Source organism: Monodon monoceros, unplaced genomic scaffold, assembly GCF_005190385.1.
Source record: "Monodon monoceros isolate NGI ecotype Baffin Bay Population unplaced genomic scaffold, NGI_Narwhal_1 Super_Scaffold_4, whole genome shotgun sequence".
In the NCBI taxonomy this organism is placed as follows: Eukaryota; Metazoa; Chordata; class Mammalia; order Artiodactyla; family Monodontidae; genus Monodon; species Monodon monoceros.
The window spans coordinates 34,514,807-34,532,116 of record NW_021703781.1 but is presented as its reverse complement, the minus strand read 5'-3'; the positions used below and the strand labels follow the sequence as shown (position 1 = coordinate 34,532,116).

Sequence of the window (17,310 nt, the reverse complement as noted above, 5' to 3'; positions counted from 1 at the left end):
GTGTGTGTGTGTGTGTGTGTGTGTGTGTGTGTGTGTGTGTGTGTGTGGTGGGGAGGGGCTCGATTTTTTTCTCTGGAAAGTGTAGAATCATTCTCATTCCCAGAGTTCCAAAATTTCACAACGATGTGCTTTGCTGTGCGTTTATTTTTATTGTATTGTGGGTAACTAGTGGGCCCTTTGAATCTGAAATTCCATGTCCTTCTCTTCTGGACTATTCATTTGGTTGTTTTCATCAGTGATTCCCTCCCTCTGTTCTCTCTTTCTGGAACTCTTATTGTTTGGTTGTTGGATTCCCAACACTGGTCCTCTATTTTTCTGATATTTTCTGTCCTATTTTCCATCTCTGTTTGCTCTTCTTTTAGGGAAATTTCTTTAACTTTACCCTTTAACTTTTCTATTAAATTTCTTTTGCATTTCTACCATTATAGTTTTAATTTCCAAGGGTTCTTTTTTGTTCTCTCAGTGTCCTTCCCCCATTTTTAAAGTGGCTTCCTTTTCTTGTTCCTGGAATGCAGTAAGTTCTCTTATCAGTTTGGGAATATCAATGCAAATCTGGGGGGAAGTTCTTTTCTCCCTGCACAGTCTTGGTTTTCTTCAAGTTGATTTTCTTACATTTGCTCGTTTTGACCTCCCACTTTTGTAAGAGATTTTCCTCAGGGGCCATTCTTGGATGTCTGGCCGCTTAAGAGTAGAGAGGCTGGGAAGCTGATTGGAAGCTGGGTGGATGGGTGATCTGTTTTGTTATAGGATGCTCTGCTGGGCTAGTTCATTGGGGGGAACCCCTGGTGTCAGTGTCTTTAAGTCTTTCCCCTCAAGTGGGGTCAATTTTCTGAGAAGCTTTTTCAGTCTGCTGCCAAGAGGCTAAAGGCCAGCTGCCAGGCTTCTGGGAGCCAAGTGGGAAGGCAGGCTGCGTGGTCTCAGCACTCAAAATAGATAGAGTCACTCAATCCCCCTCAACTCACCCCACTGCCGTCCCCAGCAGTATCCCTGTGTGATGGTACCTGGTGGGCCCGGGGCAGAGATCAGCTCCAGAGAATTAAATCGCAGCCTGAGAGCCACTCAATCACCAAGGGCCCTGAACATCGCCTCCCAACATCTCACAAATGTGGTCCTTTCTCCTGAAATCCACCACCATGGTCCAGTCAGTCCACGCTGCCATTATCTCCCACCTAGACCCCTGACACCACCACCTACCCCTTGCCCCCTCCCATCCTTTCTGTACCCAGGAACCAGGGTGGCTCTTTCATGTCACCTCCCTGCTTAAGCTCCTCCACGGCTCCGCATGCCTCCAGGATGGAGCCCTGTCCTCAGGGGGCACTCAAGCCCTCCATGGTCTGGCTTCTCCTTACCCCCATCGCCTCTCCTTGGCAGCCCTTTCCACGCTCCCAGCCTCCGCAACTCAGTGGGGCCACATACCTCTGTCACAGCTCCCGGTGCTTCACCTCATTCCCTCCACGTAAGATGCAGCCTAATCATCCCCTCCTCCCCGAAGTCTCCCCAGGTCCTAGCACCTATCACACCACCTGAGATCACCCACTCTCCCTTGGGACCCTGAAGAGAAGGTCTGAGCCTCCACATTGGCACCGAGCCGGAGCCCAGCACCCGCTCTCACCAGGTGCTACATCAAACTGAGCCATGGAGGTCATTACCACTTGCAACGCTGGAGAGCTCTGCTCCGAGAGCTGACTGCGTGGGGAAGGGCCCTCTGACCTCTTGCTGAGTGCATCAGCTCTGCCACCAGATCTGTGAGCTGGGGCTCTGCCAGCAGTGAGCAGCCCTCCACCCTGGATGCGCGGCAGCACACGCTGGTGGAGGGCACAGGAGGCAGGGTGACCTCCCGGGTGTTCAGGATGCCGAGCGTGACCCCCACACACTCGTTACAACCTCAGTGTGGGTGGCCTTTTCCACAGAAGGAACTGCTCGGCCTGGCTGCCGTCCCCTACAACTGTTTGAAAGTCCATTTCCACAATGGCCATGATGGGGCACGACCAGAGCAGGCGCCCTCCCTGCAGCCGGGTCTCTGGTGAGGAAGGATGTGGGTGGTAATGGGAATGCGGCAGGCTGCCAGGGCCGCCAGAGCGGGCAGGACAGCAGTGTTCACCGGGCACTTGGGAAGAGCCAGGCATTTGATACTCCTTTGCCCACTTGGAGGAGAGTATTATGATCTCCATCGTGTAGATGGGAAACGAAAACTCCCTAAGTGCCTCACTCGAGGTCACACAACCAGAAAATGTGAAGGATTCGAACCCAGGACTCTCCAGCCCCAGCAGCGCCATGCTGCCTCCCTGGCACCAGGAAAAACAGAGATCCCTTCCTGACTCTGGTGGTAACTCTGTGATTGTGGCGGGGGGGGGGGCTCCTGAGCCTCTCTGTGCTGACCCGGGAGTGAGGGGCGCTTCCTGGAAGGCCATGGAGCAGGTGCCCTTGCAGGCGGGGTCTGTGGAGCTTTTGCTCTGGAGCAGAGGAATGAATAATGCAGAACACTCCCTTCTCAGGCTAATGGATTCCAGAATCCCCCAGACTGGGTAGGGCTGAGAGGCAGGGGCAGTGGAGGGGGTGGGGCGCTCGGCACTGGCTCCCTGCTGACCTCTAGAAGTGGGGGGCCTGGGTGTGGCTCAGCAGCCCTCTCTTCTGGCTTTTTTCCAGTAACTGGTGTCCCTACCAGAAGTCCAGGCTGGTCACCTTCGTAGCTGCTTGCAAAACAGAGAAATTCCTCGTCCACTCACAGCAGCCATGTCCACATGGGGCTCCGGACTGCCAGAAAGTGAAAGTCATGTGAGTCGGGTTGCAGCAGGGTGGGCTATTCGTCCAGGCCCTGTGCCGGCTCACCCTAGAGTCGCTGAGCCAGCCGTCTTCCCGCAGGTACCGCGTGGCCCACAAGCCGGTGTACCAGGTCAAGCAGAAGGTGCTGGCCTCCGTGGCGTGGAGGTGCTGCCCGGGCTTTGTGGGACCTGACTGCCAGCACCACGGTAGGGTTCCCTGTAATCCCCCTTCCCCCTTGACCTCTGACCCCAGACGTCATGCAGCCCCTCTGACCTCTGGTGTCAACATCTGATGCTTCTCTGCAGACCCCAGGGCGATTCCTGAGCCTGAAGATCCAGGTGATAGCCTCCAGGAGCCTTGGGATGGGCCAGTTGACTTTGAACCTGGTATGCTGCTTTCCTGGAAGGAACAGGACGGACAGGCGGGAAGAAAGAACCCATGTGCCCAGGGCTCTTCTCCTCTGATAGGGTAGTGCCATTTCAGGGAAGCTATGTCCCCAGAATCAGCAGGGGTCCCTCTGTGGCCCTGTGTCACCCTGCCCCCACACCAAGGCAGCCAGGTTCCAGGGCCCTCAGTGACTTGCCTGATGGCCAAGCACACGCACCCTTTCCCTTGACCCCATTTTCTGGGAAGGACAGCTTCATCCGGCACCCTCCTTGCCCCCTGAACTGCATAAGCTCCCATGTCCTGGGAGAAGCCTCCCCACAGTCCCCCTAACCAGGGCCAGGAAGTCATGCTGTCCCTGGTGATGATCAGCACAGCAGAACCACCAAGTGACACCACTGGTGAGGCTTTCAAGGCTGGGCCATAGTTGGGATGGGGAATAAGTTTCATCATGAGGTGAGCTCCTATCCATTGACAAGGGCTGACTAGAATGATGTCGAGAAGCCGTGCCCCTGCGACTGAGGAGGAAAGTGTGCCACGGTGGATAAGTCATGTCTGCTGTGGGTTTAGGGGGCAGGGTGAGGGCTCACTTGCCATGCATTTGCCCTTCTGGAGTTCAAGGCTTCTAAGCTCCTGCTCAGAGGACATCAGGACACAGCTCCCTGTTTCAATCCCCAAATTTCCTCTCTGCACCTCATGTTCTGCCCAGGCCTGGGAAGTTAGACACTTATGTCTCATGTGTATTCAGGCCACCGGGATGCAGACATCAGCGACATGGTGGAGCAGCAGGAACGCCGGCTGGGAGATCTCCAGAACGACATTCACCAGGTGGCAGACAGCCTCCCAGGCCTATGGAAGGCCCTGGCAAGCAACCTCACAGTGGCAATAACTGAGGCAAATCAGACAGAGCTTGGTGAGTAGCAGGTTCCATGGGCTGAGGAAGAGCCCAGTCACATCCTAGGGGATGAGTGGGAGGGCAAGCAGGAAGGCCCATACCTCAGAGCCCCCCCCCCACCCCGCCTCCTCAGTCGCCCCCTGGGGAGGCTGTCTGCTCCCGAAGGGCTTGTGTAAACACGTGCATCTGTTGTAGAGTTTCCCGGCAGATCCTTGGAGCAAGTGCTACTGCCCCACATCAACACCTTCCTGCAAGGACATCTCAGCCCCATGTGGAGAAGCTTCAACCAAAGCCTGCACAGCCTCTCCCAGGCCATAAGAAACTTATCTCTTGATGTGGAGGCCAACCGACAGGCCCTCAAGAGGGTCCAGGAGAGCTCTGTGGCCAGAGCTGACTTCCAGGATCTTGGTGCCAAATTTGAGACCAAGGTCCAGGAGAACACCCAGAGGGTGGGCCAGCTACGGCAGGATGTGGAGGGCCATCTGCATGCCCAGCACCTGTCCCTGCACCAGTCCCTCTTGGAGGTCCAGGCCGATGTGAACACCAAGCTGAAGAAGCTCCTTAAGGCCCAGGAGTCCCCGGGGGTCAATGGCAGCCTGGTCCTGGTGGCAGCGGGGGCAGCAGCAAGGCCGGAACCAGAGAGTCTGCAGGCCAGGCTGGGTCAGCTGCAGAGGAACCTCTCTGCACTGCATGTGACCACTGCCCACAGGGAAGAGGAGTTACAGAGCACCCTCGCAGACATGAAGGCCACCCTCGCCCAGCACGTGGATGAGATCAAGGAGCTGTATTTGGAATCCGATGACACCTACGAACAGATCAGCAAGGTAGAGCGGCAGGTGCAGGAGCTTCAGGTGAACCACACAGCTCTGCGCGAGCTGCGGGTGATCCTGATGGAGAAGTCACTGATCATGGAGGAGAACAAGGAGGACATGGAGCGGCAGCTCCTGGAGCTCAACCTCACCCTCCAGCACCTGCAGGGCGGCCACGCGGACCTCATCAAGTACGTCAAGGACTGCAACTGCCAGAAACTCTACTTTGACCTGGATGTCATCCGGGAGGGCCAGCGGGACACCACGCGTGCCCTGGAAGAGACCCAGGTGAGCCTGGACGAGCGGCGCCAGCGGGACGGCTCCTCCCTGCAGGCCCTGAGCGGCACGGTGGCTGCCCTGTCGCTGGCGGTGGATGCGCACCAGGCGGCGGCCGAGCGGGCGCGGGCCGACGCGGCACGGCTCCGGAGTCAGCTGCGCACGCTGGGCAGCGAGGTGAGCGCGCTGCGGGCGGCCGAGGCCGAGATGCGACGCGAGATCCGCCGGCTGCACGGATCCTTCGCGGCCCTGCTGGAAGACGCGCTGCGGCATGAGGCCGTGCTGGCCGCCCTCTTCGGGGAGGAAGTGATGGAAGACATGTCCGAGGAGGCGCCCAGCCCGCTGCCCCTGCGCTACGAGCAGATCCGCACCGCCCTGCTGGACGTGGCCAGCGGGCTGCAGGAGCAGGCCCTCGGCTGGGACGCGCTGGCCGCCCGGGTGACAGCCCTGGAACGGGCCTCGGGGACCAGTGGGCAGGCCGAGAGCCTGGAGCCCAATCGGGACGCGTCGCCAGCGGCGGCCGGCGGGCCGGATCTGGCTGGGCTAGCGCAGGAGCTCCAGCGCCTGAGCTCCCACATGGAAAGCGTGGGCCAGTGCTGCGAGGCTTCCTGGGCCTCCTCCTTCAACAGCTCCCTCGAGGGCCTTCGCGGGGAGCTCTCCACCACTGAGCACGGCTTGCAGCGGCACCAGCGCCTCTTCCACAGCCTCTTTGGGAACTTTCAAGAACTCTTGGTAGCCAACGTCAGCCTGGACCTGGGGAAGCTGCAGGCCATACTGAGCAGGAAAGGGAAGAAGCAGCAGAAAGGTCTGGAAGCTCCCAGGAGGAGGGAACAGAAGCAAGTGGAGCCTTTGGAGGATGCACATGTCAAAGGGCCGGTGCTCTGGGACGCAGGTGAGTTGTCCAGCCTGGGAAGGAGGCTGGGGGAGTCTAAGACTGTGCTCTCTGCCGACAGCGCTTCTGCCTCAGAGGGGGCCGGGGTGAAAGAGAGCAGGATGGCCATCAGTCACCACTACTCAGGACTGGCTTTGCCCTTAACCCACCTTCTATTTAGGACTAGGGAGGGGCCCCTTAAGCCACCTGGAGTATTAGGAGGTAGAAGTCACATGACTGAACTGTCAGTGAGCAGGCAGAGCCCCAGCACGGAGATGCTTGAGGCTCATATATACACCAGTGGTTGCCTGCCACTCTTAACTGTAGAGCAGGGAGGGGGGATGCCTCTCCCTCCTCCATAACAACACCCTCAAATCTCTCCAGCTCAGCTCTTCGCCCGACCCCGCTTCACCCCCCATGTTTCTTTAAGCTTTCCCCTGTATACAAGTGAGTGTGTGGATAGGGGCTGGTGCCCTCTGCCATGGGCAGCACCCCACAAGAGGTGAATACAGGGGAAAGCCATAGGCCCCAAAAGGAGCTCGTTCTGCTAACACAGTGGACCCATGCTGCTGCTCTGAGCCAGGTCCCCCACAATGCCTTTCTTGGGCTTTGCCATGTTGAATTATCACAACAGCTCAATGACGCATTATCACTGCTGCCATCTTACCTGAAACAGGGTTAGTCAGGCAACTGTCCTGCTCACACATCTAGTAAGCGGCACAGAGGAACCCAGTCTGGCTGTCTCTAGGGAGCTGGCTCTTCGCCTGTGAAAGGCCCTTGACTGGCCTCTGCAGGGCCCTGGGAAGCTGCCCCTGAGGCTGAAGGGATGAGCAGCTAGCCTTCCCAGCCCCTCCCTGAGTATGGCCCTGAAAAGTGGACCCCTACACTCTGTGCCTCAAGTGACTCTACCCTGCCAGAGAGGCTGGCCTTGGAGCTACGGCCGCCTTCTCACCCAGACCCGGAGCTAAAGTACAAGGCCGCCATCTGGGCCGTCTATATCCTCGTGTAGCCTGGCACGTGGGCAGTCCGAGGCCTTGCTGAGGATCCCACCGCAAGCCTGCCCTGCTCCCACTCACTCCTCACTATGGCCCTGCAGGCCAGTGTCTCCCTGGGAGCAGTGGACATAGCACAGGCTCTAGCACCACTTACGTGTCTCAATTTCTTCCTCTGTAAAATGGAGAACCACTACCTTCATCAAAGGGTTGTCAGGAAGACTAGCAGATACATTTACCAAAAACCTAACACGAGGCTTAACATTTAGTAGAAACCAGTCAATGTTTTCCCATTTCTCCAGCATTTTCAGGGCTGAGGCTGTATCTACCTACACTCTTACATCTTTTTCTCCCTTGTGAGTGGTGCAAGGCCTCAACTGCCTGATAGTGTAGGTATCTGGATTTACCACTGCAATATTTTGTTACTTAAAAAAATTTTTTTCCTTAAAAGTAAAAATCCCCCCTTATCTGTCTTATGGGAAGGCCAAAGGGCTTGACTCCGCGCCCTGCAGGGAAGACCACTCTCAGTCCGCCTGCTGGCAAATCAGTGAAGCACAACCCTTCCACCAAGGAGCACGTCGGGCCCCTGGCTGGCCGTGGCGCTCCACAGAGGGCACGCTAGGCCGGCCTTGCTTCGGCGGGGTGAGCGCGCCACCTCCTGGGTGCTGGGGTAACTGCAGAGCCAGTCTTTCTCACACAGATGGGAATCCCAGCTATTCGGAACTAATTCTCAGAAAATCTTCCAGAACTAGAGAAAAGCAAAATTTTGTCATTCACGAGGATGCTGTTGGACCGGGAGCCAAAGAGCGGGGGCTCTAGCTCTGGGACCAAGGTCACTCACTGCTATGCAAATTGCTCCTCTTTTAGGCCTTGGTTTCATCCCGAGAAGTGGGGAGCTTGGTCTCAACAGAGAGGGGTGTGTGTGGGGGGGGCACAGAGAGCCCACAGCTTGAGGGAGCAACAAGGGAGCACGTGAGGAACATGACCTCATCAGTGCCGAGGCCAGGGTCGTGGCCGGAGCCCAGCAGGACTCAGCCTTCCCATCCCATCTCCTGGCCAGGCAGCCCGGCTGGCTCCTTCCTCTACACTGAGCGTCTTCTCTCGCTCCAGGCCTGTGCGTGGGCCTGGCGGGCTGCTCGCCTGTGTTCTCTGTTTCATCCTCCTTAGATTGGCTAAAGTGCTTCAAGTGGGAAGAGTACCAGAGGTCAGGAGATCCACAGCTCCCAGCTTGGTCATGTGTGTCGTCTGGGGCAAGCTTTCCCTTTCTGGGCCTGTTTCTCCCTCTGTAATCCCAGGGCTCTGAGCAACATTTTGAAAACATTAAAATGACCAGCTTGAAAAGACTTTTCTTCCCTGGTCCCACCTGCGTTTTCCTTCTCTCTCTAGGGTCCTGTGCTAAACATCCAGTAGAAGCTACCCTTCATTCCTTAATTATCTCACCAGGGTTAGCATTACTACTTTGCAGATAGGTAATATTTTCTCTCCCCTGGTATCTCAAGATCCCTAGCAGGTGGCAGGAATCTGGGAGTCAGAGACCTGGGTTCCAGTCCCAGCCTGCCACTGATAAGCCATCTAGCCTTGGATGCAAGTTAACCATGCAAGACTCAAAGTCTCCTCAATCAGGGTACTTATCTCTCAAGGATGTTGGAAAGAAGGATCAAACAAGAAAGTGCTTTGTTAAAATGTACACCAGTAGAGACAAGAGACTTGTATTTTCCTTTCTCTCAACTAGTGAAATACTGAGAATTGGCCAGTTAGCTCCCAAGATACATTGCTATTAGGAATATCTGGGTTATCTAGAAATGGGACCTATTTCTAATGTTAAGAAGGTGAGGAAGGCAGGTATAATTTTCCACCTGAGGGAGTGAGGGGCTGAGCCACTAACACTTTCCTCCTGCATTCCAGGCTCCCCTGTGGCCTTCTACGCCAGCTTTTCAGAAGGGACAGATGCTCTGCAGACAGTGAAGTTCAACACTACTTACATCAACATTGGCAGCAGCTACTTCCCTGAACATGGCTATTTTCGAGCCTCTGAGCGTGGGGTCTATCTATTTGCAGTGAGCATTGAATTCGGCCCAGGGCCAGGCACCGGGCAGTTGGTTTTTGGAGGTCACCGTCGGACCCCTGTCTATACCACCAAGGAGCAGAGGGGTGGGAGCCCAGCAACGACCTTTGCCATGGCTGAGCTGCAAAAGGGTGAGAGAGTATGGTTTGAGCTAACCCAGGGATCAATAATGAAGAGAAGCCCTCCAGGCACTGCATTCGGGGGCTTCCTGATATTCAAGACCTGAGTACAAGGCACAGCTCTGACCAGACATTGTGGACTTATCCAGCTCACCTTGGCCTGGGGCTCAGGCCAGGGTTGGTCTGGAGACCATGCAGTTGGTCTAGCTCTTCCCTGGAAACCTTCTGCAAAGACAACGTGGTATTTGTGACCTCCCTCTAGACGCACTGGGTCTGGCTGTTTCTTAACGATGAGAAGGACTGGAATGCTTCTCTCTGGGCAAGACTTGGTCCGGGGACATGTGAACCTTGGGTTGGCGTGCCTTCCGAGGCGGCATGGCTTGGATTCCAGCTCTTGGCCGTACCCTGTGTTCTATAGCTTCTTTGGTGTTTTGCTCCTCCTGTGGTTGGAAACGTCCATATAACACTTTAAACCTTTCTCCTGCTTCCTCTTCTCCTTCATCTTATGCTAGAAAATCATTCTTTCCTAGAAAGAATATGTTTAAATGGAAGTGACATTTTGGCCAACACTGGAAGCCAGTCTCCACGCACTGCAGGGCAGTAGGAGAAAACCAACCTGTTTTGGTATCTGTCAGTCAACAATGGAGACAAAGACCTGGTTGAGCTAACCAAGCGAAACAAACTTAGTATCTTTTCCTTAGTTTCAGTCCATCCTTGAATTTATCTGTAACTTTAATTTGACTTCTTTTTCTCCTTGCCTCATGCTGGGTAAAGGCCAAGACATGCCAAACACAAACTAAAATGTGTATAGCCTTCACCTTTTTTGCTTCCTCCAATAGCTTATGACCACCCTAGTTCTTATTAGCATTTCTAACCAGGAAGGGAGCTGAGGGAAGAGAAGGAAGACTAAAAATCTCCCTCAACAATTATCAACTTTGGAATAAAATGAAGTCCTTCAGATCTCTGCCTGGTTTGCAGAGCAAACCAGGATGGCGAGCAAAAGGACTTGGTAAAGTAGGTAGAAATTTGGGACAAAATCAAACTATTTGGTATGTGATTTTCATTACTCCAGGCCATATGTGACTTCACAATTCCAGTTAATCCTACATAAAACACTAGAGGCTTCCACAGTATCCACAAGAATACTGGATTAGACAGTACCAATATATGGTTTTCAAAAACTTACAGGTCCTGACGCAAACAGGCTTGAGAAAGCAGTCATCTACTTGTCAGGAAACATTTTTATTTTGGTAATAGGTATTCAGTATTTGTTGAATATACCTCTCTCCATACGAAAATCAGATTGGTCTGGGTGACAAAAAAGGACAGAGTTGGTTGTCAGGGTTCCCAGCCCTTCTCATTGTTTCCCTGGGCTCATGGATTCAAAGAATTGTCCCTTAGAATTTATTTACCACTAAGCTCGGTGTGCTTGAGGTGCTAAAATATTCGTGTTAAAAGGAACAACATGCCAGGCCACTCTGCTACTGATGGTTGACCTTGGGGTAAATCATGACCTCTCTTGAACGTCTCCATCTGTAGTATGAGGTGGTTAGTCTAACAGCTCTAAGTATCCTGGTATTTTATTTTCTTGACCACAGGTTTGGCTCTTGCCTACCTGCCCTTCCCTCTGGCCAGGGCCTCCTGCCCGGTACAGCTCAGCTACAAGACCAATCCTGACCCAAGGCGTGATGTATCTGGGCCACGCCTGACCAAAGGTTGGAAAGCCAGTACCAGGTCACCCTTGCTGCTAGAAAGACAACGCTGTGTCTTCTTTCTGCTCAGTCCTGCTATTACTGGTCAGGCTGTGCTGATGACTAAATGGAAACATGCGGGTAAATATAGTCTTAGCATTTAAGACTTTCATTTGGAATTTACTGCATATAATAAGCAGAGTGAACTCATCTCCTCTATAAGGGGCACATGTCTTGCAACCCTCATATGGCTAGTGCTATTCAATAGGGAGGTTATAAATGAAAGTGCTAACTGGTAAACTGGCCAGCAGCATGGATAAGTCACTCCAGAATTTTCCGGGCTGAGAACCAGAGAGACAACGGTTCTTTTAAATAGGGTGATTTCATTGCAAATTTTACAAAACCTTAATATCAAGTTTAAGTGTAAATTTTGTTTAAACACTTCAATAACTAGGACCCCAGATTAACAAGAATTCTGACGTTCATTTGATAGATTTCTTATCTCCATTAATATCTCTGCGTGGAGAATCTGTTTGAGTGCGCCGTTACCCAGGCGTCCAGAACAAGACAATGACTAAGCACAGAGTGGTATCAGACTTTCCCAAACCCAATGGAAAAAAAATACACACAAAAATACTCCAAAATATCATTGAAAAACAACAAAGAGTACCATAAGCAGGTCAGGAAATTTTAGTAATTCCTGGAAAATAGGAAGTAGAAGGGAACAAGCAGAAAATGAAACAGCAATAGGAAATCATAACTCAAAACATTTGAGAGATGGGAGTGATTTCAGGGGAGCTCAAACTCAAACTCAGCCCCTAACACACGCGGAGGGGTTCGTGGAGGAGAGGCAGTCAAGGCAGTGGGCAGTCAGTCCCAGCTGCCCCTTGTCTGAGCTAAGCAGCAGGTAGCAGTGGCCTCTGTTTTGAGCTAGAGCGGTGCCCGTCAATCCCGAGCTCTCAGTTACAGGGCACCTACTGACACTTGGAGGTAAGAACCTCCCACACCCAGAAGACACATGTAACCTTATCACAATCAAGACTCCCAGGAGTGAATCTAGAGCTGTGCCTCCACAAACTAGTACATGTCAAAATAACTCCTTATTTCAGAAACACTGTGAAGAGGATATATGGTTAAAAAATGCTTCTCAAAACTCCCCTTTCCTCTCATACTCTGAAGCTCCTCTGGTCTCCCATGATGTTTCTCTCGAAAACATCACAAACTCCTCTCCCAGCTCTAGCCTAAGCACCATTCCTCTATCCTCCTTCATCAAGGAAGTTCCCCCAAACCTAGCCCAACAATGACAAAACTCTTTTCTGGGGAAGGGGAAAGGTACACAAGCAGAGTGAGGAAAGCCTGAATCCTCTCGAGTAGGTAAGAAGAGAGCAAAGGATTACTTATTTTTGCTCTAACAGCTAGTCCCATCACTCCTTGATAAAAACAGGAAGCTGAGGAACACAGAATTGGGGTGAGCAGGGGTTGACGAATACACAGATGAGCAACTACTCCAAACTGCTAAACATCTGTGGAAAACTAGTCTCATGGACAAGAGGTTCCAAACTGAACAAACTGAAAACTTTGGAATATACAAATCTCTAGAAAAAATACAGGAAACTGGAAATGTAAATTGATTATTTGCCACCCAGATCCTGGTTTCCAAATATCATCCTCCCTAAAAGGAACCAAAGTGCCTTGGAGAAACGGCTGACTCAATGGCAGGGGCAAGGAAAGTACCAGATGAGCTTGCAACATCTTCATGTGCCCCAAAGTAAGAAGTGCTCAAAAATGATGGGCACGTGTCAAAAGGACTCAGGCGCCACCTTGATGAACTCCCAGTAGCCAAGTCTAGGTCAATTTGAGCCTCACAACAAAAAATGACCTAATTGACTATAACTTATTGAATAAGAGTCCATACTGATAATAAAAAATAAACGAGAACAGAAGACTTATTCCTTATAGCAGAATGCCAATTAATAAATGTAAATGTAATAACGGAATCAGAAAATCACCACTTTGTAACCACTGATTCAGGTAGAAGTTATCAATGGATGCTAAAACAGTCTCAAAGTATCTCTGGTAACATACTCATTACAAAGGGAAAACAGTAACTTCACAGTAGGGAAACTAGGTGAGTATCACCTTAAACAAACAATCGACAATGACACCATCAGTAATGAGACACACTGCCGCTGTGGCATCCTGGTGGGATGCCCTGAGGACACAAACATCATGTCCCCAAAATCACTGGCCTTTACTCTAGAAAATGTTGGTACCGAAAGAGACAAAGCTGGAGAACTGTTTCAGATTAAAGGAGAATAAGGAGACAGGACACCTAAATGCAATGCGAGATTCTAGGCAGACTCTGGACCAGGAAAATGTGCTCAAGGACTTTACTGGAACAACTAGCAAAACTTGAATAAGGTCTTCAGACTATGGTATTGCTGATAATTGTTATGGTATATTAACTTTCCTGATTTTGAAAATTGTACATAATTGGTTATATTAACTACCTGAAGTATTCAGGGATAAAGAGGCCTGAGCTCTGTAATTTACTCCAACTAGTTCAGAAAAAAGTATGTGTATGTATGTGTTTGTACACAGACATTCCAAGATAAGCCTTTGTAATTCTTGAATACACACAGAATGACAAAGCAATTGTGACAAAATGTAAGTTTATGAATCTGGATGAAGGGTAAACGGCATTCTTTATACTATTTTTGCAACTTTTCTGGAAGTTTGAAGTTTTTTCAAAATACAAATAAAGTTAAAATAAAATCTGGTTGTTGAAATAAAAACACTCAGTAGGTGGGCTGAAAAGCACAAGGCAGGATGAAACAAACATATGAAAGACAATGTTAAGAAATATGGAAGCAACATCCACTGGACCTAATATTTGTCTAATAGCAGTTCTAGAAAGAGGAAAGTAAAAAGGGAAGGGAAGAGAGTAGAGAAGTGATGGAAGAAAAGTTCCCAGATCTAAGGAAAGATTAAAAGGACCCAATTAGTACTAAGTAACAGAATGAATGTATCTAGACATGGCAAAACTTCAGAACATCAAAAACAAAATTTAAATTCTATGTTTCTTGAATTTAAAAAATAAGTTAAACTAAAAAGGACTGAATTAGCCACATATCAGACTTCTTACTGGCCACAGGGATGCTGGAAGATCACCAAGTAGAATCTTCAGTTAGATTCTCTCTTCAACCTAACTACTAGCCAAGTATGAAGACAGAATCAAATAATAAAAATTACTTTTAAAGTGCTCAATTGAAATGCTTTTCCCAACAGCGTTGTTTTTTTTTTTTTTTTTTTTTGCCAGAGCCTTTCCATTCTTTCTTTTAGTGTTTTTCAACACTTATTTGGACTTCAGTCATACAGGAGAGCAACACAGAGCAGAACAGCAGCTGTGCTTCAACCTGATTCTAAAGTTGCTTTCAAAAAAGATTCCTCCCCTAAAAAAAACGCCCAAGTTCTGTCTTTGTCTAGCTTAAAAATACTTTCAATATAAGAATTTCACATTGACTTCTAAACAATGGTAACATTTCAGGTTCCCTGGATAAAACCTAGGCCATGACATTTTTCACAGAACTAGAACAAAAAATTTCACAACTTGTATGGAAACACAAAAGACCCCGAATAGCCAAAGCAATCTTGAGAAAGAAAAACGGAGCTGGAGGAATCAGGCTCCCAGACTTCAGACTATACTACAAAGCTACAGTAATCAAGACAGTATGGTACTAGCACAAAAATAGAAATATAGATCAAGGGAACAGGATAGAAAGCCCAGAGATAAACCCACGCACATATGTCACCTTATCTTTGATAAAGGAGGCAAGAATATACAATGGAGAAAAGACAGCCTCTTCAATAAGTGGTGCTGAGAAAACTGGACAGCTACATGTTAAAGAATGAAATTAGAACACTCCCTAACACCACACACGAAAATAAACTCAAAATGGATTAAAGACCTAAATGTAAGGCCAGACACTATAAAACTCTTAGAGGAAAACATAGGCAGAACACTCTATGACATAAATCACAGCAAGATCCTTTTTGACCCATTTCCTAGAGAAATGGAAATAAAAACAAAAATAAATGGGACCTAATGAAACTTAAAACCTTTTGCAAAGCAAAGGAAACCATAACCAAGACAAAAAGACAACCCTCAGAACGGGAGAAAATATTTGCAAACGAAGCAACTGACAAAGGATTAATCTCCAAAACACACAAGCAGCTCATGCAGCTCAACATCAAAAAAACAAAAAACAAAAAACAACCCAATCCAAAAATGGGCAGAAGACCTAAATAGACATTTCTCCGAAGACGATATACAGACTGCCAAAAAACACATGAAAGAATGCTCAACATCACTAATTAGAGAAATGAAAATCAAAACTACAATGAGGTATCACCTCATACCGGTCAGAATGGCCATCATCAAAAAATCTACAAACAATTAATGCTGGAGATGGTGTGGAGAAAAGGGAACCCTCTTGCACTGTTGGTGGGAATGTGAATTGGTACAGCCACTATGGAGAACAGTATGAAGGTTCCTTAAAAAACTAAAAATAGAACTACCATATGACCCAGCAATCCCACTACTGGGTGTATACTCTGAGAAAACCATAATTCAAAATGAGTCATGTACCACAATGTTCATTGCAGCTCTATTTACAATAGCCAGGACATGGAAGCAACCTAAGTTCCATCAACAGATGAATGGATAAAGAAGATGTGGCACATATATACAATGGAGTGTTACACAGCCATAAAAAAAAGAACGAAATTGACTTATTTGTAGTGAGGTGGATGGACCTAGAGTCTGTCATACAGAGTGAAGTCAGAAAGAGAAAAACAAATACCGTATGCTAACACATATATATGGAATCTAAAAAAAAAAAAAAAGGTTCTGAAAAACCTAGGGGCAGGACAGGAATAAAGATGCAGACATAGAGAATGGACTTTAGGACACGGGGAGAGGGGTAAGCTGGGACGAAGTGAGAGAGTAGCATGGACATATATACACTACCAAATGTAAAATTGCTAGCTAGTGGGAAGCAGATGCATAGCACTGGGAAATCAGCTCGGTGCTCTGTGACCACCTAGAGGGGTGGGATAGGGAGGATGGGAGGGCGACGCAAGAGGGAGGGGATATGGGGATATTTGTATACGTAGAGCTGATTCACTTTGTTATACATCAGCAACTAACACAACAATGTAAAGCAATTATACTCCAATAAAGATGTTTAAAAAAAAAATCTAGGCCATGAGTAGTGAGGTGGGTGCAGGGAGCACTGGGGTATCTGGAATCACTCTGAATTTCATTCTGAGCAAGTAACTGGACAAAGACCAGAAAGATAAAGTTCAGAGGAGTAACAGGTAGGTCACATATACTGCATCTAAAAAAGAGAACAATTCAGCAACAATTCAATAACCTTTCAGCCCTAGTCTCTGCTTCTATATGAAATATTTTTTCATGTACCTTTGCACTTGAACTAAGTTTCCTTTTACTGATTCCCAGCTTCAGGGTGACTTGCCCATTTGCTCTTACCCTGAGCTCACAGTGTTTAACTCCCCATGACTAGAACAGTGCCACTGCCATTAGGTGGCCTCTGCCTACACTCCTGGCAAGTCACCTGCAGTGGACTGTGTCCACTTAGGCTGTACTGCTCCAGGGCTGAAGCCAGGCTTTCTTAGGAATATGCATCCAACTGAAGTATGAAGTGCAAGAAATGGTCCATGCATTAGCAACAGGCAGATAAACATTTCTCCAAGAGAATGAAGACTTAATGACTGAATTAGCAGCTGCTTAAAATTACCTACAAGGATTAGACTATTCTGGAAGAACAGTATCTCATTTCTTAATGTCTACTCTATTAATGCTACTAATAATGTTAAAGAAACCTTGGAAATAGTCACTCTTCCAACTAAACAGGGAGAGTAACATTATGCTGAGAAGGAAGAATTAATATATTTACCCAGTTTTTGAGTCAGCTTTTTATAGATGGAAAAAAAGCTAGGAAGTATTTGATAGGCCCAAGAAATCCCTGAGTCTTCTTTAACAAGCTGCACAAGAGTACATGCTATTGTTTCAAGAAACTGTCTTACAGTGACACTAAATGCGGATTCCAGTAAGGAATCTATAATAGGCTATCTCCAAACTTTTTTTTTGGCGGGGGGCGGTAGGGTGGGGGGTGGGGAGACATCAACTAGTAACAAATCTTTTATAAGGATTTAACATGTTCAAGTGCCTACAAAAAGGCATCACAAGGCACACTGAGTGAATTTACACACAACTGAAAACAGCTCTGACAGGTGGTGAGAACGATATTGCTACAGAACAGAAGGAAAGCTACCTTTACTTCCATGAAGTTTAAGCTTTTAAAACAGCATTTGTTGCAGCAGGAACACCATAAGGCCAGATAAATGGATTACACTACTCTAA

At 48.9% G+C, this 17,310-nt stretch overlaps 1 protein-coding gene across 2 annotated transcripts in view; it reads left to right on the top strand.

Moving 5' to 3' along the window:
* The window catches only part of MMRN2 (multimerin 2), a 19,645-nt gene extending 6,005 nt beyond the window's left edge, over nucleotides 1-13,640 (top strand). The window contains exons 2-7 of one of the 2 annotated variants that reach the window (XM_029244743.1): nucleotides 2,647-2,775; nucleotides 2,863-2,969; nucleotides 3,069-3,149; nucleotides 3,896-4,060; nucleotides 4,238-6,019; nucleotides 8,896-13,640. In XM_029244743.1, coding sequence (XP_029100576.1) covers nucleotides 2,647-2,775; nucleotides 2,863-2,969; nucleotides 3,069-3,149; nucleotides 3,896-4,060; nucleotides 4,238-6,019; nucleotides 8,896-9,281 — 2,650 coding nt within the window. In that variant the 3' untranslated portion in view covers nucleotides 9,282-13,640. The remainder of the gene's footprint in view (nucleotides 1-2,646; nucleotides 2,776-2,862; nucleotides 2,970-3,068; nucleotides 3,150-3,895; nucleotides 4,061-4,237; nucleotides 6,020-8,895) is intronic. The other variant, XM_029244744.1, reaches the window with a different exon arrangement.
* Nucleotides 13,641-17,310: the final 3,670 nt, after the last annotated feature.